Below are 21,238 nucleotides of genomic sequence, written 5' to 3' on the forward strand. Positions count from 1 at the left end.
GGCGGGACAAAACTGTGCTCACCTTCGAGGACTTAAAGATTAATAAAATGAGATTCGCTGCTCATTCATATGTTGTAACTCATATTATTTAATCATTTTGTAATTTTTTAATCGATCCTCCATGAGGGCCATGGGATATATAACAATCGAAAATTTATTTACATATTTTTCCCGGCTTTTCTTCTCCTGGTGTTTAAATTTTTGCTGACTAAACTATAACTAGCATGATGAGTTTGATAATAAACAAATGAAATGACACAAAGTATCATCACTGCATCCACATGTCCAGAGGCTTCGTGTCAGCTGCTGTGAAGGTTGATATCACAGCAAGATGATCTACAATACTCTGTTAGTGACTAGTTATGCCACAGCGATTACATCAAGTCAAACTATAGTATTACTCCCCTTTTTCTCTTTTTATTTGCTTAAATGTTTTTTCCCACAAAAGTACAATATTTATTTCAGACTGAGACACATTCTGCTTCACATCCCTGACAAACTATCAGTAGTCTTTTAAAAATATATTTTCTCCTTCACAGCACAACTGATCTGTCCGGGCTGTAATTTTAATAGCAGGAGTCAATGTCCCAGACAAACATCTCACTCGTCTTCCATTTACACATTAGCAGCTTCTCCAAGAAGTCTTTTACTACCACTGAACACATACACTCACCATGACCCACTGCTGCTGTTTCAAAACCAGCATGCTGATGATTTTTCAAGTTCCACACGGCAACCATAAAGAATCCTGTTTTCGAACTTTATTCTCCTTAAGGGAAGAAACAGTCTGTTCGGATGAGCAAGAGGTGTAACTGTGCATACAGTATGCAAGAGTGTAGCATAAGATGGTCGTTAATAACTGTATTATTATCAGGAGCATCAGTAATAACATTAACATTGAGAATTAATATTGAGAACGTGTTATTTTTCATAAAAGGACACAATGAAATACAAAGAGGAGTACATGAAGACAATCAGCCGGTTGTACGGGCTGCTTGGACATTCTGATTGGGTAGTGACAGCTTCTCCACAAAAACATGGCTGCAGTGTCCCAGGTCACCGACGTCACAGCCTCGTTTAATCATTATTTAATAATGGGCTTCACATCATATGTAAATAAAGTGTTCATGAAGAAATTCTCACTACTGATCAATGCTAAGAATTGTTTTCAGGTCGGGTTGGGTCACTTTTGCACAGCGCAACAATAATCTTGTATAATAAGCATATATTATTAATAAGTAAAAAGTTCCCTTGGCCAAACCGTTTCAGGTTACATCGTATTCAGAATGAATATGATCAAGTAGAATGAGCGAGTGTGGCTGAAACTGCAGGAAATGTTGTCACACATTGCAGAATGACAAAAACAAAAAATAAAATATCTCTATATATATTTTGCCATATTCTAACCAATGTTTTGGGCAATTCCAAACCTCTTAGGAGTGGACTTTATCATTCTTTTGCAGCCTTTGCTGAGCTTGGAGGTTATGGACCATCAGCCCTGAAGGTGACCTGGGATCCTGGGAAATGGCCAGTGATTTGGTACTTGTTAATTTGAGTTCCTTTAGTTTCCATATATGCTTTATACAGGACATACTTCCCTTTTACGGATGAAAAAGTATTTTCTATCTATTTTATGTACAGCATACTGCAATACAATAATGCCTCAGATTGATAATAATGTGGATAACATTTGCAATACAGTTATAATGAAAGTAGTAATAATATGTATGAAAAGTTCTTTAAAAAAAAAGATTGATAACAGTACCTGTCAGTCATTTTTATCACACAATCATTTCCCCAACAACTGCCCTGACAATGATGACTCGGGCTGTCTTCACTCATGGGAGGACACTTTACTGTCTCTGAGTACTAACAAAAAATGAGGGGGAAAGAACACAGTTAGGACTTTTCTCTCTGTTCCCTTCACATTCATGCACTCACTCTGCTTTCTCTCCGACTTTGTTCACACGTTCCTCTGTTGGTAGAAAAATACATACATATGATATAATAAAAAAAAGTACACAATGATGACAAACGTAGGCATGAAGTACAAGCTTCATCAAGTGCTTTCTTTGTGACCCCACCCGCCCCACCAACCCCCTTTTCTCTCTCGCGCCTCCATCTCCTTCTGCTGCAGATTCCTCACATTAGTGCATGTCGAACTGCTCCGTCACTTCTGTTCAGTACTTTGAGCTCCGACTAAGAGACGGTCCCTCAACTCCCTGCTGTCTGAGAGGAGTCGGGTGTAAGAAGGGACGTCATGATTAGTGAAATGCTCACTTTTGAGATTTGAGCCCCAGGCTTTAGCCTAATCCCACATTACACCACATCCTTCTCTTTTTCTTGCCCCTGCTCCTTTGTGGTCTTTTCTCAGGATCCAATTCAGTCTCTCTGATCCAACCGCATCTTTTTTAAAGATCAGTACTACTGCCCTGCCGTTTCAGTTCTAAAGTCTTTCATGATTCTTTGCCGTGTTTCTCTCTCTCTTGTTTTGGCTTGAACTTTATAACGGTGCATGTTCAGATAAATGTGATCTGAATCTGATCGAAAATCACATCATTCTCTGGACTATAAATGTGCAGAGAATAATGTAATTCATTACCTTGCAGATATTTTACACCTTCACCCTCCTATGATGCCTATTGCAAACAATGCAATACAAAAAAAAAGGAAACAGCAGTGAGCTTCTCAAGACTCTCAGAGGACGACTGCTGGTTTAGGATCAGTGTATTACAAAGCAAGTCAGCTAAAGGAGGGGCTACGTTTTATCATCGTCTCAATTACAAAGACATAAAAGCCAGCAGTGAATTGTAATTCCAGACTGAAGAACAAATGATTTATATCTGTATCCTAGAGCAGCATTCCTCCTGAGAGATCCTGAGGAGCGCACTGTAAAATATCTGTGTTCTAACAAGTAATTTAATGGTGTTGTCAGCATTAAAGCTTCTTAAAATGAAGGGAACAGTGGCAATGAGGGGGTTAAATTTTTCTTGTATCTTTGAAAATCACAGATCACCCTCTTTCAAAATAATTTAACTTAAAGAATGCAAACCTCAATTTCTCGAGGAAAGAGGATCTCAATTTCACGAGTTACCGGCTCCATTTTCAAATTCAGTTCAGTATCAGGAAACCAGATGATTTGCATTTGGCTAACAGGGTGGTGGCAAACTCTCCACCCTATTGGTCATTTTTTTTTCTTGGTTATGAGGACTGTAATACTGAATACAGTTAAATTACTTGTTACATATGGACCTTTGTACACTGCGGACACAATTAGAAATTCCTTGAACAGAGTGGGAAGACGCAGCCTATGAGTTCATGTGCTCCACCTGTATGGCTGATGTGGAGACGGTGAGGCAGAGGTCTTTGTGGGTCACTGGCAGGTCTGCCACAGTGACTGGTTTGTATTGGATCTCACTGGCTGACACTGTCTTGTACTGGTGCAGGTCAAACGGGCACTGAACCACAGCTTCCGAGGGCTGCTGGTGTGACTGGTAGCTGCCTGGGGGTCCGGGGTTAGGGTTCTGGGTGGTGTTGTTAGGGTTGGTCTGGCTTTGGAGCTGGCCTGCTCTGCCCCCGCCTCTTCCTCGGCCACGACCTCGGCCTCTGCCGCTTCCGCCTGGTGTAAGGCCCTGGGCCTGCTGAGCAGCCACTGTTGCTGCTACTGTTAGCGGGTCGGGGTTGTGCTTCCTCATGTGTTTCATCAGATACGTCTCCTGGGGTTGTGAGGAGAAAAAAAAGACATGAAAGAGATGATTCTAAAAATACAGAGATAAAAAAGTATATTCATGCACATGCTTAAGGAAAAGCCCCATAGGTTATGAAGCAAGACAAGTCAACACTGAATTCCACACTCAGCCTTAAGGACAAAACTCAAGGGACTTCTTAACTCAGAACATGCCAACTATAAATATAAATATTTGGGGTATCACGCTGAGGAATTATATTTACTGATGAGTTATGTACTACTGGGAACTATAACACAGATACTCCAAGCCTGTAATTCCTGCCAGCCTCCGCCGTACGTTATCTTTGTGACACCCGAGTCCTGTGTGAATACTGTGTCTGATGTTCAACAAGCCTGAGAGCCTACCGAGGTATACGATCGGTTACAGAGGCCACAGGAGAACAGCTTGGCATGTTTGACGGTGTGTGTAGACAGGTGCACCTCCAGGCTGGCAGCATCTGTGTAACCACGGTTACAGTTGTGGCACTTGTACGGCTTGTCTTTGTTGTGCTGCCGGCGGTGAGACTGTGAGGGGAAGGAAGAGAGGAGGCCAGTAAGTGATGTTCTCCATATACACAATCTCATGTGGAGAGTAGCCAAAAGTGTCTATTGAAAGCCGTTGGACTTTATATTCATCAGTGATATACAAAGGACCAAACCTGTGAATTCTTTTACCTGTAGGTTGGACAATTGAGTAAAAGATTTTTCACAGCCAGGATGGTTACACTTGTACGGTCGGTCACCAGTGTGAATCCTGAAAGATAAGGGAGGCGTACAGCAAGAAAATAAGAAAATGTATACGATTATGCATAATGACTTGAAGGTGTGAAAAGTTTGTGGTTGTTTGTACCGCTTCAGGGGTTTCAGGTGAGTATCATCTCGTCTTTGCACCATTACATAATGTAGGCAGAAGCTGTGGACCACGGCCTTGGAATGTAGCTTCTATAATAATTTAAAGTGTTGACCCATTCAAGACAGGACCATAAGCCAAGTCCTGGCTGTGAATCAAATGTTAAGGCCACTTTGTGTAAGATCTGATCTTTCAGTTTGGCAACTACGATTTCAATTACTTAAAAACAAACTTCCACTCCAACACAGCCTGCCTCCAAAATTTGACAGACACAAAAAGTCAAGTGCAAAAAGATGCAAACAATCACAACGCCACAACTCTCCACACACCTGCTCCCATCCACGCACACACAAACACATTTGGGCATTCACTCCCACACAGCCCCGCCCAGCCCAGTACCGTGTGTGCTGCTGTAGGTGACTGAGCTGCCTGAATGTTTTCTGGCAGTAGGAGCAGGTGTAGGGCTTGGCCCCGGTGTGGATGCGGATGTGCTGGGACAGGTAGCTGGAGTTGGCAAACGACTTGGAGCAGTGGGGACACTTGTGGGGCTTGGCCTCAGTGTGGTTTCTAACACGGGAAACCGGGATCGGAGGGGTGAGGGAGTAGAGACAGAGAAACAGAGAGAGAAACAGCGAGAGATTTTTAAACTACAGCATGACCAAACTTCACGATGAACTGAAGACCAAATCATGCGTTAATGCTGACAGGATCTGTGATCAGTTTCATTGATCACAGATCATTACGTCTGACAGTGTGCTCTTTGTGCTGTGTCTGAGTTGTGAAAACACAGAACGAAAACATACAGCAAGCACAGTCACGCTTTTCTCTCTCTCTCTCTCTCTCTCTCTCTCTCTCTCAGTCTCTCAGTCTCTCCATTTGGTGTGGGCTGCTTTGAGTGGAGTGTGAGGGTGTCTATGAATGTCTGGCTCTGCTCTGCTGCACTCAAACTGAAATATAAATTTGAGATGAATGGCAGGTCAGTGGAGCGCATCTTCCTGCTTAAAATTAATGGCCTGGAACCACCAAAGAAACCCTGGTGCATGGCAATAGGGGAAATGAAAACATGAAGAAGGTGAAAGACAAGGTCAAACACAAAACTTATGGCGGCATGAATGGGAGGCACGTGCTTTCATGTCTTACGTGGTCACACACGGATGCATGTAACACAAGCAAAACTATTCTCAATGTGGACTAGTGGTTTCTGTGTTGGAAATGCGATCGTGAGCGAGTGTGAAACATGCAGGCAGACTCGGTGCGGTGAAAGAATGGAATAAGGAGTGTGTATTGTTTTAAGGGGTAAATCATCATACACAGTTAGTGTGCACAGTATATAATAACTGACTGAGTTTTGAGTTGACAATATTTTTACCATCTAATAATCAACTTTGTCATTAGGAATGTGCATGATTTGTTGACTAGTCATTTAAACGTTGCTACAACATTTAACCTTAAGACAGATTAAATTGTGCTCAAGTGTTTACTTACATTAAAACAAGTTGACTAGTCTAACTTTAAATTTTCCAGTTAAACATCAGGGAAATTATTCATTTGCAACATTCTGGTTTACCATGAAGGTAATCAGTGCTATTATCTCCCCAATGTTACCTTACCAAAAATGATGTTTTCAATGCTTTTTGCTCTTAGCATGAAATTCAAAGGAAAAGGGGGTGTTTCAACATCTCAAGTAACCCTGATGGCAGTGAAAAGCCTCCAGAACATGCTTCAAATCAAAGAATTAGAAAGAGTTGGAACAAAGGAAAACAGAACAACGAAGACAAAGCAGCATGCATGCGGTACAAAGCATGTGACAGAATCAGCAGGAGGATGACAAAGCTAACACCAACGGCCTGCTGTGTGAAGGTATGTGTTGGTGCTAACTGATACTGTAGGTTAACCTCTAGCAGCAACCATCCAGGCTCTTGTGTTTTCTCAGAGAATTTCAGCTCATAAGTGATCAAAGTAACTGATAAATTTAATGATGAAACTGGCTTCCTGTCGTGACAGTCAGTCAGTTACCAGAAAGGAAAACGTCTACATCGATAAATTTACAACAAAATTTAGCACAACGATTTATTTAGATTTGGTAAGCCGTGTTTCCAAGATACGAACCTTGCCCAGGACTGGAACTTTGGGAGGAACTTTCCACAAGCATAAGAACTTTTCATTGTGCTTCAATGTTCATATGGTCCGGCACAAAAATAATGTGTAACAGCCGTCACTTTTCACACATCAGTGGACCAATTTGGTTGTTCCTCCCATGTCTTTGGACTGCAGTGGAAATGCACACAGCAATGGACTGAAGGAATTGTGGGACAAAAGTTCTGGGGACTTTGGTTGGAAACACGGCTTCAGACTGCGCAAAAAGAGCTTTACACTGTCAACACTCACCCAAAGGCCCTTGCATTTCCCCAACTCTCCATCCCTTCCTCCCTTCATCAGTCACCACAGCCAGGCCAACACATGTGCTTTAACAACAGAAAAGACACAGACAAGCAGGCACGCACACACGCACCACACAAACCACTCAGCCCAGTACCGTGTGTGCTGCTGTAGGTGGCTGAGCTGCCTGAATGTTTTCTGGCAGTAGGTGCAGGTGTAGGGCTTGGCCCCGCTGTGGATGCGGATGTGCTGGGACAGGTAGCTGGAGTTGGCAAACGACTTGGAGCAGTGAGGGCACTTGTGGGGCTTGGCCTCAGTGTGGGACTTGGCGTGGATCTGCATGTCTGACTTGCTGAAGAACGTCACTGCACACATCCGACACCTTGGCAAGTGAGGAATGAGAGAGAGGAGAAAACCTTTACGGCACACAAAGCGGTGAAGGTGGGTTTATTACATGTGGGCTAACAAGTAGAGTCTTCTGTCTATAGTGATGTTTTTGTTTGAAATGTTCAATAAAAATCTGTGATGCCACTAACAGTAAGGCTTTTGTCTGATCTCAGTATTGTTCCACTACCTGTAGGATTTGGGACCATCTTTGTTAGTATGATCGTCCTCATCATTTGACAGGTCATACGGGTCAGTACTGTGGTGCTGTAACACAATAATAAGATATTAATTAAGAGTAAAAAAAGTGCAAGCACTGACAATTCATGCACCGGCAATCTGAAATAGCTGTATCAGAAGTGAAACAAATGAACATAAACAAAAGACAAGGAATACAGGAGACTCTCACCTGTCCACCCGCAGCAAGGTGTGCCAATATTAATGCATCACTTCCTGACGGGAGGACCCCACCCACTCCAGGCACTCTTCCCATCACCTGTTTGCTCTTTCTGCCTCGCTTTGATGGCGTCGGCATGACAACTGCAGGAGGGACAGCAATGTCCTCCTTCTTGTCTAGAAACAAGAGAAAAGTAAAGGGATGTGCTGCCTTGGTCAGGAGCAATAACAAATCTTATGAAAGAGTATGGACAAACACACACGTGTGCGCATGTGTGTGTGTGGATGCTTCCATGTGTATGGATGTTAAAACACAAAAAATGCAGGACTAAATAATAATAAATAAATGGTGGGTAGAAATCAGGAATCTTGTGCGTATGACGTGAAGTGACGGCGAACTGCGCCCGTGTTTTACCTGTATTTGAGGGGTGCAGTGCAGACACTATCATGGTGGTGGCAGTGTGGGGTCCAGTTACAAATGACTGTGTGGTGGCAGAGGGGACCAGTGTGCCTTGAGGGGTGGTGATCACTAACCCCGCTAAGAAGAAGAGAGAAACCGTGATCTGGCTGGCCATTAGGTCAGAATAAACATTTTACATTTTTCTCTTGGCATTCAATATGTGCACCGTCCCAGTAACCTTCATTGCATTCACTGCCAATGTTTAAAGCCACAAAAACACTTGCAGAGTCATGTAAGGTCAAAGCCAGAGCACTAACACAACAGACTGTCACAGTTCTAATCTTTTCTTCTTCTTTTTAATTATTTGGATCAATATACCTTTACAACTTTACACTTAAAACTTCTGCTTATAATGTGCTCATAACACAAAGAGACTTTTATGGGTACGATTGTTCAGGTCAACATTTGCTGCAGCTGTAGTTGAATGTTTTAGTGTTCCTGACTCTCATGCACCCATTTTAGAGTGACACCAACAGACAAATACAACGACAACAGAAATGGCACATGGAGTGAGGGATGTCATGATTCAGGCAGAAATAAGGACTGAGGAGCCCACTCACCTGCAGTCATGATACCCGTAGAAGGAACAGGCACAACGGTGATGTTCTGGGAGGTGTGCGACTGGTGCAGGTGTCCCCCGACCACACTTAAAGGTGCGCTGCCGCTGTTGCCACCACCTCCTCCTCCGCCCCCACTTCCTTCCTGTTTGGGGACCACCCGCACCCCGGCGTCTACTGAGCTGGGAATGGCGAGCACAGCCGTGGGGTAGTGGGGGGAGGAGGTGGAAGACGCAGAGGAGTGAGGGAAGGAGGGCGCATTGGCCTTCTCTGGACCAAGCTGCTCCTTCGTCTTGTTCAGGAACATGGCGTTCTCGATCTAGATTGGGATGAGTAGATGGGCGAGATGGTGGTAATTGGAAGGAGAGGAGGAAGGGGGGAGTAATAAAGAGGAAAGAAGTACAGGATGGGCGAGGGTAAAATATCAGGATATTTCACAAATATGGCAAGGTAAGAGGGGGTGATGAAGGAATATGGGATGAGGAAGTGAGAGCAGAGATGGGAGATGAAGAGGGAAACGCATGAGGAAGGAGGCCGTAAGATATGGTCAAGACAGGTGGGGTTCAAAAGGATGGTGATAAGCAAAGGAGGTAGTGAGACAGAAGTATGAGGAAGGAAGGCGGGGCAGATTAGAAGATGACAAGAGACAGAAGAGCAGGAAAGACAATGAAGAAGAGGGTGGAGATGGAGGAGGAGTCAAGGATGGGTTATGTTCATTTATCCACGTAGGAAGAGGACGGAGGAGGAAAAGGAGAAAAGAGAGAACGAAGGCAAGGTGAGATGCAAAAAGTCAACCAAAAAAGGAACAAAAATGAAGAGATGGGACAGGAGAGGGACAGGAGTGGTCATGTCATTAGGTGAACCCTCATCATGTCAAGAGCTCATATTCAACCAACTTCAATGTGAGGTTAAGCCAGCTTCACAGACTAAGCGAGCATTATCCGGTGGTGTCATTAACAGTATGTTCAGGCTCAAATTATTGTTCGGTGTGATGTAGTATTTACAGTATTTCCATTAACAGTCAAAGCGATAATCCCTTGCGGGTATCTTTTGACACACATACCATTATACCATGTGTATTTCAAGACAATTCCAACAATAAGTTTGTGTCTACCTGTCCTTGTACAGTGGGGACGGGAGACCAAAAGTATGATGAGTTGAAAGGGGAATCGTCCATTATTTCTGTAATTAAAAAGCAACACACTTAGAAAACACCTGCCCTTGTCCTCCTCTTCCTCCTTCTTAGAATTTTTTTTGTTTTTTATTTTTTTACTGTCATGTGAAACGAGACCATGCATGGCTACGTTTCAATCATCTTTGTTTGTTTCCTTTCCAAGTATCCTCCCTTCCATCAGCTCACACACTGAACATGTCCAAGTGTCAGGATCAGTGTGCAGCATATGCTGCTAAATTTTAGTTGTGGCTGGTTAATATGTCCTGTAAATATGTTACTTTGCAGCCATTGTTTTGAGGCATTTCATTACAAAAGTGTAAGGCAGATGTTACAGAACTGACCAGTTTATGGGAAATGCTTTAGATTTGTGCTGTTAGGGCTGTTCTCACCTTTAAAGAGAAGAGGATGTGAAAGGAATCAGGTAAAGATGCTCAATTCTGGGAGAGATGGACATAAAAGAACTGGCAGGAGGACAGAAGAGGCAAGAGATGAGAAAACACTAATAATAATAATAAGTCTTTGAGGATTCTGATAAGGTTTTGTTACACAGCCCATGCATGTCCTCATCAGTCCTTTAGACAGTATGTGCTGCCATTTACTCAATCTTAGTGTGCTTGCTGTATCAGCAACATGTTACTCAGTCTAATTTCGGAAAATCAAACAATGCTGTGTCAAAATTATTACCTGGAAAAGCAACACAAGAGGCATGTTCTCCCAAACTAGACGCTAGTGCAGCATGTGTTCAAAGTAACAGTGTGTATCGTTTGCTGAAGACAACACTCACTGTTTACAAGACAACTGTCTAACTTTTCACTATCAAACCTCTGATGTTCTGCTTTCTGATCATCTCCCACTGACACATATGCAACATGTTTTCTGTAGCATAAAGAAGGAAGTTTCATAGTTTCATTGTTCTATTTTGGCATGCATCTTCACTTTATTTGCCACACACTTTGCGGTTTGGTTTTCTGTATGCATGTTAACATTGTGAATGTCATGCATGGTCATATTGCTCGCAAACTAAGAAAAGCATGCAGGTAATTACGCGCTAGTTAAGCTGAAAGGAGTTTTAAGATAAGTGACCACTGCCCTTTAGGGAAAAACAGGCCCATGAAAATAAACTTCAAGATAACAAAGTAATACACTAACAAGACAGACGCTGAAACAACTGAAGCAAGAGTATATTTCATGCAAAACATTGACAATGCAGAACTCGAGGAATGTTTTACGTTATTTTTCATGAGTCTCGTCTCTGTAGTTGCACAACCAATAAATAACATTATGAGCGAAGCTTCAGGTGAAAATCAACTAATTAATTTCTCACAGACTATTGCGATCTGGCAGTCTGGGGGCCACATTATCAGTGCACTACAGAAACAGCGATTCAGAGACATTTTTTGTTGAGGGGCACAAGCTGGCTGTCCAAACTGTGGCACTGCTAGCTGCGGACTAACGTTAGCGGTGATTGGTGAAATCTTGTAAATACGAATTTGTAAGAAATTCGTTTAAATCGGGAAGCCCTTTGCAAAGTACTCAGACTGGCTGTGTTACACTGCACCTAACCAGCTGCCAAGCGCTTCATGAGATATCCGAGTTGTAAACAAACATGGCTAGCGTTAGCTGGTTAACGCAACAAGACAAGGGCGCTAGCTAACTTGCCTCCATTAAATTTCTCCTTTTGTTCGCTGGCTTGCTCTAGCTACAAGCAGGCCTGTATATTCATCTGCATAACTAGCGTGTCGCTTAGTAAACACAAACACCCTATGCTCCCTACGCCTCCATTCCTCACTCCCTGCTCATCTCGCCGAGTGAAAATAAAAAAAGAGAAAAAAAAGTCTCGAATAAAAAAAACGAAGACAGAAAAAAAACGTCGACGCCGTTGCCTCTGTGGGAGACGCAGCTTCATGCAGACTTCCGGCGGCTGGGACGACAGTGCTCTCAGACTCACTGAAAATAACAGATAATTAACAACCGACTAATAACTCCTGTGTTAATTACCGGTGAAATCGATTCCCCGTCAACCCCCCCGGAGGTTCCTCGGGTCGGGACAGTTGGGAAACTTTGTCCAAATCCGCCCCTCAAACCCCTCAGATGTGCCTTTTTTTTCTTCGTTTTTTTTCCTTTTTTTCCCTCCAGCGCTCCTCAGCAGAGTAAAGTCAGGCAAATACTTAGACGGTTGCATTTCCGGTCAGGTATTTCAAAATAAAACCCATATTAACATCCGTCGGGTTTTCATCAGAAAAGAACTTTTCCTATAAGAAAGCATTCACTACGCAAGCGGATATTGTAATAAGATAGAAAAATTGTCGTTTCTTCTTATATTGAGAATATTTAATGAACTATTCAACTCTACCGTCATTTTGGCGTCAGGCACAGAACTCCATTTGTAGACCTAATGTATCTATTCTACTGAGCGTTTTGAATTTGGTTTTACGTACATTTTAAAGTCTGGGGTTTTTTTCACCTCCGGCCATTTGTATCTGTACTTTGAAAGCAAAATCATTTTACTTCCTGTACTAGTTTGGCTATTTTGGGATACCTGGATAGATCTGCCAGCATCAGTGCCTTCCGGTGTATTAATTATCCCGTCAGTGTGCGTTGTTGCTGATTATCCGTTTCTATGGCTATGCTCTTCAGCATTACGTGATTCACACATTAATTTCAATAAAACTTCCAATTTAAAAAACAGAACAAAACATCATTTCTGCAGTGCTCTTCCGTCCCAAATTTAAAAACACTATTAACAGTTTCCATTTGTATTTATTTTCAGTCTGCGTCAGCTAAAGCAGACTGTCAAAGAACCAGAGCCATGGCGGCTTTAACACAAAACACATATTAAATTCACAAACAGGTTTCTCTTAGGCAAGTCACTGTAACTGAAAAAACAAACAAAAAACTTTATTATTAGGACCCCAGCATGCATGTAAGGGCTGTTCTTCAAAGGGTCCCAGTGAAAAACATTACAATATAAAATCAACACAAATTGCAGGTGATGATTAATTAAAATAGAAACTGGAACAAAAATAATACGTCAGCAAAGTCAGATGAGCAGAATATGGAATATAACAATTCTGTTTTCAAAAACAGTAAATGACATCAGTGGTTTTCTTTTTGGAATTTAATTCAATGACAAGTTTACTGGGTACACGTTTCCTAAAAACACAAAATTCCTGAAGTGCACAGAGAGCAATTAAAAAGAAACAAAGTGGTGTCTTCCAACTTCACCAGAAACAACACGGGAAACAACAGAGAACTCTACACGCTACAGCGTAAATACATTTGTAACGTAACACTGAGGCTGTTAGTAGGAGTTAGCAGAGTTAGCTGTTACTGGTGACCTGTGAAGCAAACAACGCTACTGAGTCAAATATCAAATATATACTGCATAAATACATGTCTGTGGTGCCACTTCAGAGTATCAGTATACCTAAAACACTCAGACGAACAAAGATCACGTTTCATTTTCTGTCGCTAACCAATAAATAAAATCTCCTGCTACTTTGGTATGATACAGCAACCTGTCTGAAAAGATATGCATTTGAAAGATTAAATTATAGTTAAAGTGTGACAGGTGGTAGTGCATGCATTAAAGCAGTATTACTTATCTTTAAATAACTAAAATGACCTTCAGAAGGCCACGTCTATACATTTGGCTGTAGTGTAATTAGCTGAGCAGAGAAGACAGTCGCAGACAAACAAACAGCAGCCCGTTTGAGTATCAAAGAAATAAAAATACTCTTGGTTAAATGTACTGCTTGTGTTAGTGTTGTGATTGTAAAGATTCTTAATTGTTTAAGTAGCTTTTCATGCCTTAAAATGTACACAGATTAAATAAAAAAGAGATGCAGTGCCAACATTAAGCGCTCTGAGCACCCAGCCAGGGACTGTGGTGACGTCGAGGGTGACGGTGTGACGGCGTTGGGGTATAAGGCAAGTTGGAATACTTTCTCAGATCCAACACTTGAGAGGATTATCGGTCCAGGTGACAGATGCATTGACTGAAAGATTTAAAACTGCTCGTAAGCATGAGATTTACTTGGAACAGGTTGTTTGGTTTAAACGTCAAATATCAAGTCGGATAACATCACTTTCCTTGAAGTACAGGCTGATAATACTTGACTGTCACAAACCTAACTCTCCGTTCAGCACCTCATCTGCATCCTTTTAGATGAAAAAACAATAGTGATAAATAATGCAGCATTTTAATACAGTTATCTCGTAATTACGCTGATAATTCCCATTGCTACAACAGAAGGTTAAAGCTATACTTCACACCACATTTTCCTTCAGTTCTACAAGCTCCACCTTTATGAGAGCTGCTACATAACTGGCAATAATAACACAAATAACACCACTTTACTTAAGGTATACTTTTAGTACAATGCCTGCATTACTGGGCTTTAGCACAGATGCTTTAGCCTCGATCTGTTTTGTTAAAGTGTCCTCAGGAAAAGATGGCCGTGACCTGCGACCCGCCAGCATCAGATGATGATGAAAGCAAAGTGCTTTTGTCCTTTATAAATTTCTATTTTGCTCAACCATAAACTTTCAGAAAAACATCATAATTCATATTATCACGACAACAAGGTTTACAGCAAGATGAGCAGAATTTCCTGACCCGGCGAGCATCCGGTGGTGTTCAAACTAACCATCACAGTGCCCTGACAGTAAATGTAAAAATATCAACAAGATAACAAAGACGTAGTGTCTGAAGTCAGAGAAGAGGAACCTACAGGTGGGTCACGGTTACCGAACGTGCATCACATTTCCTAACATTTTTGCATAAAGTGACAGAGAAAACAGTAGTGAAGGGCTCCTGCACTGGTTTTCAATGTTTGATTGTTGCCTCTACATCATACTGGTATTCCTTAAGCAAAAGGTCCTCAAAAAATATGCTTAAAAATGTTAACTGATTCACCAAGACAAGACGAGAAGACAGCAGCAGCAGATGCAGACCACACACAGAAAACAGTGACAAATACACAGACACAGATGACCTGACAGCAGGATTACCCTAATCTCTCCTGATAAATTAAATATGAATTATGTCAGAAATACATGACGAGAGATGAGCGATGGCTCATCACACAGGCTGTGGTTGTGGGTTGAGTGTTAAAAGCGTTAGCAAATGATGTTTTTGAATGTATGTTTATATTCATTGTTAAGATGCACTTAAGGTCTGGCAGCAAGGCAGTGCACAGGCAGTTATGGAGGAGACGCTGACGGTAAACACTGACATCGGGGACAGACTGAGACAAAAGGCGACGAACGCAGACTTTCTCATTAGAGTGACAAATTGTGGTATAATGTAAAGATAAGAAGGCAGGAAAGGACATAAGGCAGAGGACTGTGATACTCCACCCTGGACTGAGCTGAGCATCAAGTGGCCAAAAAAAACAACCCTAAAGAGACTAACAGTACGCCACTTTCACAACACAAATAAATCAAAGTGAAACGTCGACAGAGCAACACGAGGGAAAACAGCCACACAGATGAGGTAAGACATGAGTAGAAGAGAGAGGCTGTTGGTGTTAGCAGACTCATGCAGAGAGTCCAGGCAGCTGATAGGACGGTGGGTCTGCCTGGTCACCACTGGTTGGTTCGCTTCAGCCTGTACGAGAGGACACCTGCACAGAGAGGGACAGAGAGGAATGTCTTTTCAGGTCAACATGTCTCTGTAGCTCTGTGGCATTCTCAAAGCTCATTTACAGTCCAGTTCGGCCTCACAAAATATCGACAGGAAAACATCGGATCGTATCGGACCGAAGGAAGCAAGTCCAGTAACACAAAGTAGAATATGAGAAGGAAGTGCACACGTGAAGGTGTCACCTGGGAGATGGAGACTCCGGTCAGTTTCTCCACCGTCTCAGGCAGGCGGGTCATGATGTCCAGCACCTCCCCTGACAGTTTGGCTGCTCCCACCTCACCGTTTCCACTGGACACCATGGTAACCTTGTTGGCTTCACACAGAGGCTTGCTGATCTCTTCTGCCATCTGGTGGAAGACAGAAGCTATCAAACGTTAAATCAGAAACACTTTATTCACAATCAGAAATACTTTATTGATCCTGGGGGAAATTGGGTACACGGCACAATAATCAAACCTGTACAAACTCCTTACCCTCTGAGCTACCACATCTACCACATCATGTGATTTGTAAAAGGTGCACTAAACAGATCCAATAATTAGTCATGGATTTGTAACCCTAAACTACTCACATACAGCAGGTGCATAAAATAACAACAGACCATTGTATTAATGAATGTTTATGGACTATACAACGTGTTGTCTCTCACCAGAGGCAGTTTCTCCAGCAACATGTCCACCATGGCTCCATCCTTGTACTGCTGGAAGGCCTCTGCCTTCTTCGACATCTGCTCTGCCTCAGCGCGACCCTTGGCCTCCACTGCAAACGCCTCAGCCTCACCTTTAATCTGAAGGAGACGAGAGGAAGTGCTTACTTTACCAGAATACTCGGCCCTACAAAGGACAACTGCTACCTGGACACTTCATACATGACAAGACAAGGCAGAAAGATTTCACAAAATTCTCAACACAATGTCCATTTTAAATTATTCAGAAAACTAAAAGACCATAAAGTTTGGATTTTGCTGCAGTGATCTGTGACTCACCCTGATGGACTCGGCCTCAGCCTCGGCCTCCATGATCAACTTGAGGCTGGACGGGAAGAGAGAAGGAAATGCAGAGTCATGCAAAGAGCAAACAGCGAACCGTATTATGGTACAGCTTTATTTTCACTTAATCATCATTTTAATTTCCTCCACAGAAGTACAGAATTTTATTTAATGTCCTCACACCTTGTCACCACGGTACACTGAGATTTTTTCTTCAAAATAAATTTGTGAGTTGATGTAAAAAAGTTGCAAAGTGAGGGCAAAGATCTGCCTAAAGTACCACCTGAGAGTTTTAGAGATATAAGCTTGGTACACGAGGGATGATAATTAATCTCAACCAAAACGCTTTCTGCAAAATGTCATCTCAGCCACAGAGTGAAGATTCAGTATCCTGCTTGATGACACATGCTGAACACACAGGGGCCTTGAACTCTGCTGCCTCCTAACACCACCTCCCTGTTGTTTAGGAGGAGCAGCTGTAAGACAGCAAAGCCTTGCGACTCACCGCTGGGCCTCAGCCAGTTTCTCCAGGCGGTACCTCTCAGCGTCTGCGGGCTTCTTCACCTTGGCCTCCAGCTCCTTCTCCCTGCGGGTGATCTCCTGCTCCTGCAGCATGATCTGCTGCGTCCGCTCAACCACCTGCACCTGCATCTTCTCCTCCTCGATGCGCTGCTTGGTTTTCGCTACCTGGCAAAGGAAGATACAGTACATACAGGTCATATTTAGTCATTCAGTATTATGACAAGTTTGATGAATGAGTGTCTTTACACTGTGATCGGGTCTCATGCTGCTTTCGCTCACATGTGGGATTTGATGAACGTGAGACAACCCTGTTTACATGATTCTAACAGCATCCAGGTGTCAGATCATCTGTGTGCAGCTCAACATTTCTCTACAAACCTCCAGCTTGCCGATCAAATAAAGCAGCTCTGATTCACTCTGGTGTACCTGCAGCTGGTAGGCCATCTCCGACTCAGCCTTCTTGGTGTTGACCTCGATGTCGTACGCCGCCTTCTTCAGCTCATAGTCCCTCTGGGCCTTCGCCATGTCGATCTCGTTCTTGTACTGAGCCGACACTTTCTCCTGCATCGCGTGGGCCTCCTGCAGAAAGAGAAAGAGACAGGGAAGGAGGGGGGAATCAATGGATCAGTGTGCTTAACTCTTCAAAGCAGGCTGAGGATGCTAAAAATACAGAAGGTTGTATTTTTAAGTGTAGACAGATATCACTGGTGACTGAGCAAAACGGACTTGACCCCGTTGCCACCTGGAGCAAAGAAGATGTTAATGCTGATATGAAACACAGTATTCGAGAGGATGCAGACAATGTGACGTGTCTCACCCTGATCACAGCATCTCTCTTGTTTTTGGCCTCCCCGATGCGAGCGTCTTTCTGAACCTGGGCCGTCCGAGCCTTCCCCAGCGAATGCAGATAATCCTGCGTACCAGGAGGAGATAGAATAATCAGACATGCAGTTTTCACTCCGGGCAGATTTAATCCAAGAGGCAGAAATTTGCTCTGGCAGCAAAAAACAGAAAACACAACGAAAATCAATCAATACTAATTGGAAGGTATGAGGTTACCTGGTCGTCGTGGACATCTTTGAGCGTGTAGCTGACCACACTGATGCCCATATTGACCAGGTCAGAGGAGGCCACCTTGAAAACCTGCTCTGAGAACTTCTTTCGGTCCTTATAGATCTCCTGTAAGGGGAAGAGGTTTACTGCGATGTGGAAGCCAGAGTGCAGTGCAAGTTTTACATGTCAGCCCCGTCTTTGGCATCTTTGTTTGATGTGGGGCTCTTAGTGTGCCTTTACAGTTGGGAAAGCTATGGGACATAAACAAAACTTAAATATCCAGTAAAATGAACGCTGAAGCAAACCACCATCAGATCAGCTCACCTCAACAGTCAGGTGGGCGATGATGGCCCGCTGGTGTCCCTCCAGCGTCTCCAAGGCGATCTGAGCGATCTCGGCCTCCGACTTTCCCATGAACATTTGGCAGGCAGCAGCCAGCATTTGTTTATTCTGACCCTGGATCTTCATCTGCAGTAAAGAGCAGCTCAGTTATTCTTAGGACTACAGAGAAACACTGACACGATGCTGGCTTCAGTACAGCAGCTGGTTTTGCACGCAAACCAACACTAACATTAAAAATGAGATGGAAAATCTGGAGTCAAATGTGGCTGAACCTACATTTGGATGGGAATACAGACTTTATTTAAATAGGCACAAATAAAATCAATTAAAAGCTGGAACTCATCACTGATGAGTTTACAGCAGACTACTTGAGTCACCACAATAAATACATTAAAGGACATGTGAAGGCAGAAATTTCACATCTTTTAGTCGTTTTTATCTGTTCCTCGGCCTGTTACGTCCACTCGCTCTCGTCTGGTCTCTCGTCACACACTCGTAAATGTGGAGGAGCCACGACGGCCAAACTACACCTGCCACCTGAGGAAAACCTCCTGACCTGGGCTATTCCGGTGACAGAGATCGGAACCCCGTGGCGAGTGTAGACCTTATCGCTCTTCACGTTCAGAGTCAGCGTGTTCAGGGAAATCCTGGAGAGACGCAGGGCAAGACACATACAGGAAAGGATGATTATTGATCGACTGATTTCCTCCCTCTCTAATGGTATGCATTAAAGTGTAGTCATTCCCAGTTTGTACTCATATTGAGTTGAAAGCACTGAGTGGAGTGTTTTACAGGTACAGGATCAAGGCCAGATCCAAATGTGTCCCGGTCTGCAGGCCACATGTGTTTGATTTGACAGGGAGACAGAAATCAAACTGCTCTTATGAGGTAAGCAACGGTTTATGTGCAGCATGTGCAATCATATCTTTGGGATTTATCACCTTTTTATCAATATCCTTCAGCACCTTTTGCCACTGGTTGTACATCTGGTATAAACATCAGCTAAAAAGTGTCTCCCAAATGCCACTGAATGTAAATTCATGTGTTGGACACAACACAAATCCTCCACATGTGCCAACCTCTGAATCTGCTGAATGCACGGGATGACGAAGACTCGGCCTCCAGCTATCATCAGCGGAGGAGAACGGCAGAACCCTGGGAGAGATGAGAGGAGGAAGGCTGAACGACATGAACGAAGTGTGTGTTTGTCCACACTGAATGAAATCCTTCAAATGGGTGGAAATAAGTGATTAACAACAACTACAAACTGTAAGTTAAGACATTGGATGCTGTGATAAATCCTTAAAAAAAGGATTTTACCTGACACCACCATAGCCTCGTTGGGACCACAGGTGTAGAACATGTTTGCTGATCCTCCTGCAGACTGCAAACCACAGACAGAAGCAGATTTTACGTAAAAGGAAATCCCGATTGAAGTCTCAACCTTACAAACCCAGCGGCATCAATGCGTGACAGGTGCAGAAAGGTGGGCATCACTTCTACTATCTGGTTTAGTATACAATTTCAGAAACAAGGCCTCCAAAAAATCTGTAACGTTTTATGCTGTAGCATCCCCTGATTACAGAAGAGGGAGGAGTCCTGACGGGCACCAGACAGCAGCAGACCAGCAGCGCTAAAATCTAATTTACGCAAATGTTGCGCAGTAAAATCCGCAAGAAAAGCCGCACGAATAACAGAAATCCCACAGAGACAACGATTTTTCAGAGACTGATGCTTTAAAAAATCTGTACACGACACTCTGTTCAATTTGCTATGTTAGCTGTCTCTTCGGTACCCAATTTGGCACATACAAATGTGTGTTTACAGTCGAGAATGGATGGAGAGCCGTAATAGAGTCACACACGTACCGCTTAGAATATCAACGATGCGGTTCAAGTAGAGCAGAAAATGGCGGAATTAAAATAGCTCTGTCTTGGCTCAAATGAATGTAATTTTATCCCAGCTGACGGTTATTCCCGTTAGGAGTCAACTGCTGCGGCGAGCAAATACAACACGAACCGCAGCTCAGCGGCTTATGGAGCATGCCCACCATTCAAGGTGCGTCAGTCCGCCATCTAGTGGGCTGGTGGGGAACTGCTGCGACTCAACGTTAATCCATTCAGTGGCCACTATCAGGGCTTGTGAAGTACTGTCTTCCACGATGTAAACAAATATGGTTCAGTGCATAAAATCTCTTCAGATGTATTTTTTATTGTTGTTTTACTTTATTATCAATGCATGTTTAACACACCTGTTTGACAAACTCCAAATTGGATACGTGCATGCCAGAAAAATATAAATGCATTTAGTAAACTATTTTAAACAAAAACTCGGAAACGTTTTGTTATACAGTTTTTATTTATAATGATAATTAATTAATTTTAATTTTTAATTTAATCTCGATATCTCCATTTACAGATGCAAATACATCCAAATATCAGGGTGATCTTCGGTTCTAATAACTATGCTCTCTCTACTTTATTAACATGTATTTTTTGCTTCTCAAGAAAAGTCAGATGTTGAATAACCTTAAATAATCTTCAGTGAAACATAAGTTGACAAATCATTTATGATAACATACATTTTCAAATTAATTTGATACTATATCATCTTGTATGTTTATTGACTTGGGTCAACACTAAATTATATAATTCCTTGAATCGTTCCATTCTGTTCATGTTTCTATTCTATTCTATTCTATTCTATTCTATTCTATTCTATTCTATTCTATTCTGCATTGTGTCGCTCAGTGGGGCTCC

At 42.7% G+C, this 21,238-nt stretch overlaps 2 protein-coding genes across 9 annotated transcripts; both read right to left on the reverse strand.

Moving 5' to 3' along the window:
• Positions 1-397: 397 nt before the first annotated feature.
• znf384a (zinc finger protein 384 a) lies at positions 398-12,079 on the reverse strand. Of its 8 annotated transcripts, none has more exons than XM_046417920.1 (12): positions 11,926-12,079; positions 10,317-10,388; positions 9,868-9,935; positions 8,757-9,072; positions 8,152-8,274; positions 7,750-7,913; positions 7,531-7,607; positions 7,237-7,338; positions 4,977-5,099; positions 4,403-4,481; positions 4,094-4,252; positions 398-3,716 (listed from the first exon to the last, which is right to left on the reverse strand). In XM_046417920.1, exons 3-12 carry the CDS (start codon positions 9,928-9,930, stop codon positions 3,309-3,311), a joined length of 1,614 nt encoding a protein of 537 aa, XP_046273876.1. In that variant the 5' UTR covers positions 9,931-9,935; positions 10,317-10,388; positions 11,926-12,079; the 3' UTR covers positions 398-3,308. The 8 variants fall into 8 exon arrangements, with proteins under 8 accessions (XP_046273876.1, XP_046273869.1, XP_046273872.1 ...); XM_046417913.1 differs by having other exon boundaries at positions 4,977-5,144; positions 7,114-7,338; XM_046417916.1 differs by lacking the exon at positions 11,926-12,079 and adding an exon at positions 10,612-11,912 and having other exon boundaries at positions 4,977-5,144; positions 7,114-7,338.
• Positions 12,080-12,664: 585 nt separating this feature from the next.
• flot1a (flotillin 1a) lies at positions 12,665-20,561 on the reverse strand. Its single transcript, XM_046418605.1, has 13 exons — positions 20,348-20,561; positions 19,800-19,863; positions 19,559-19,634; positions 19,036-19,126; positions 18,462-18,605; positions 18,144-18,263; positions 17,902-17,997; positions 17,511-17,663; positions 17,068-17,249; positions 16,560-16,605; positions 16,224-16,361; positions 15,757-15,921; positions 12,665-15,554 (listed from the first exon to the last, which is right to left on the reverse strand). Exons 2-13 carry the CDS (start codon positions 19,840-19,842, stop codon positions 15,534-15,536), a joined length of 1,275 nt encoding a protein of 424 aa, XP_046274561.1. The 5' UTR covers positions 19,843-19,863; positions 20,348-20,561; the 3' UTR covers positions 12,665-15,533.
• Between the last annotated feature and the right edge of the window lie 677 nt (positions 20,562-21,238).

Source organism: Scatophagus argus, chromosome 17, assembly GCF_020382885.2.
Source record: "Scatophagus argus isolate fScaArg1 chromosome 17, fScaArg1.pri, whole genome shotgun sequence".
Classification (NCBI taxonomy): Eukaryota; Metazoa; Chordata; class Actinopteri; family Scatophagidae; genus Scatophagus; species Scatophagus argus.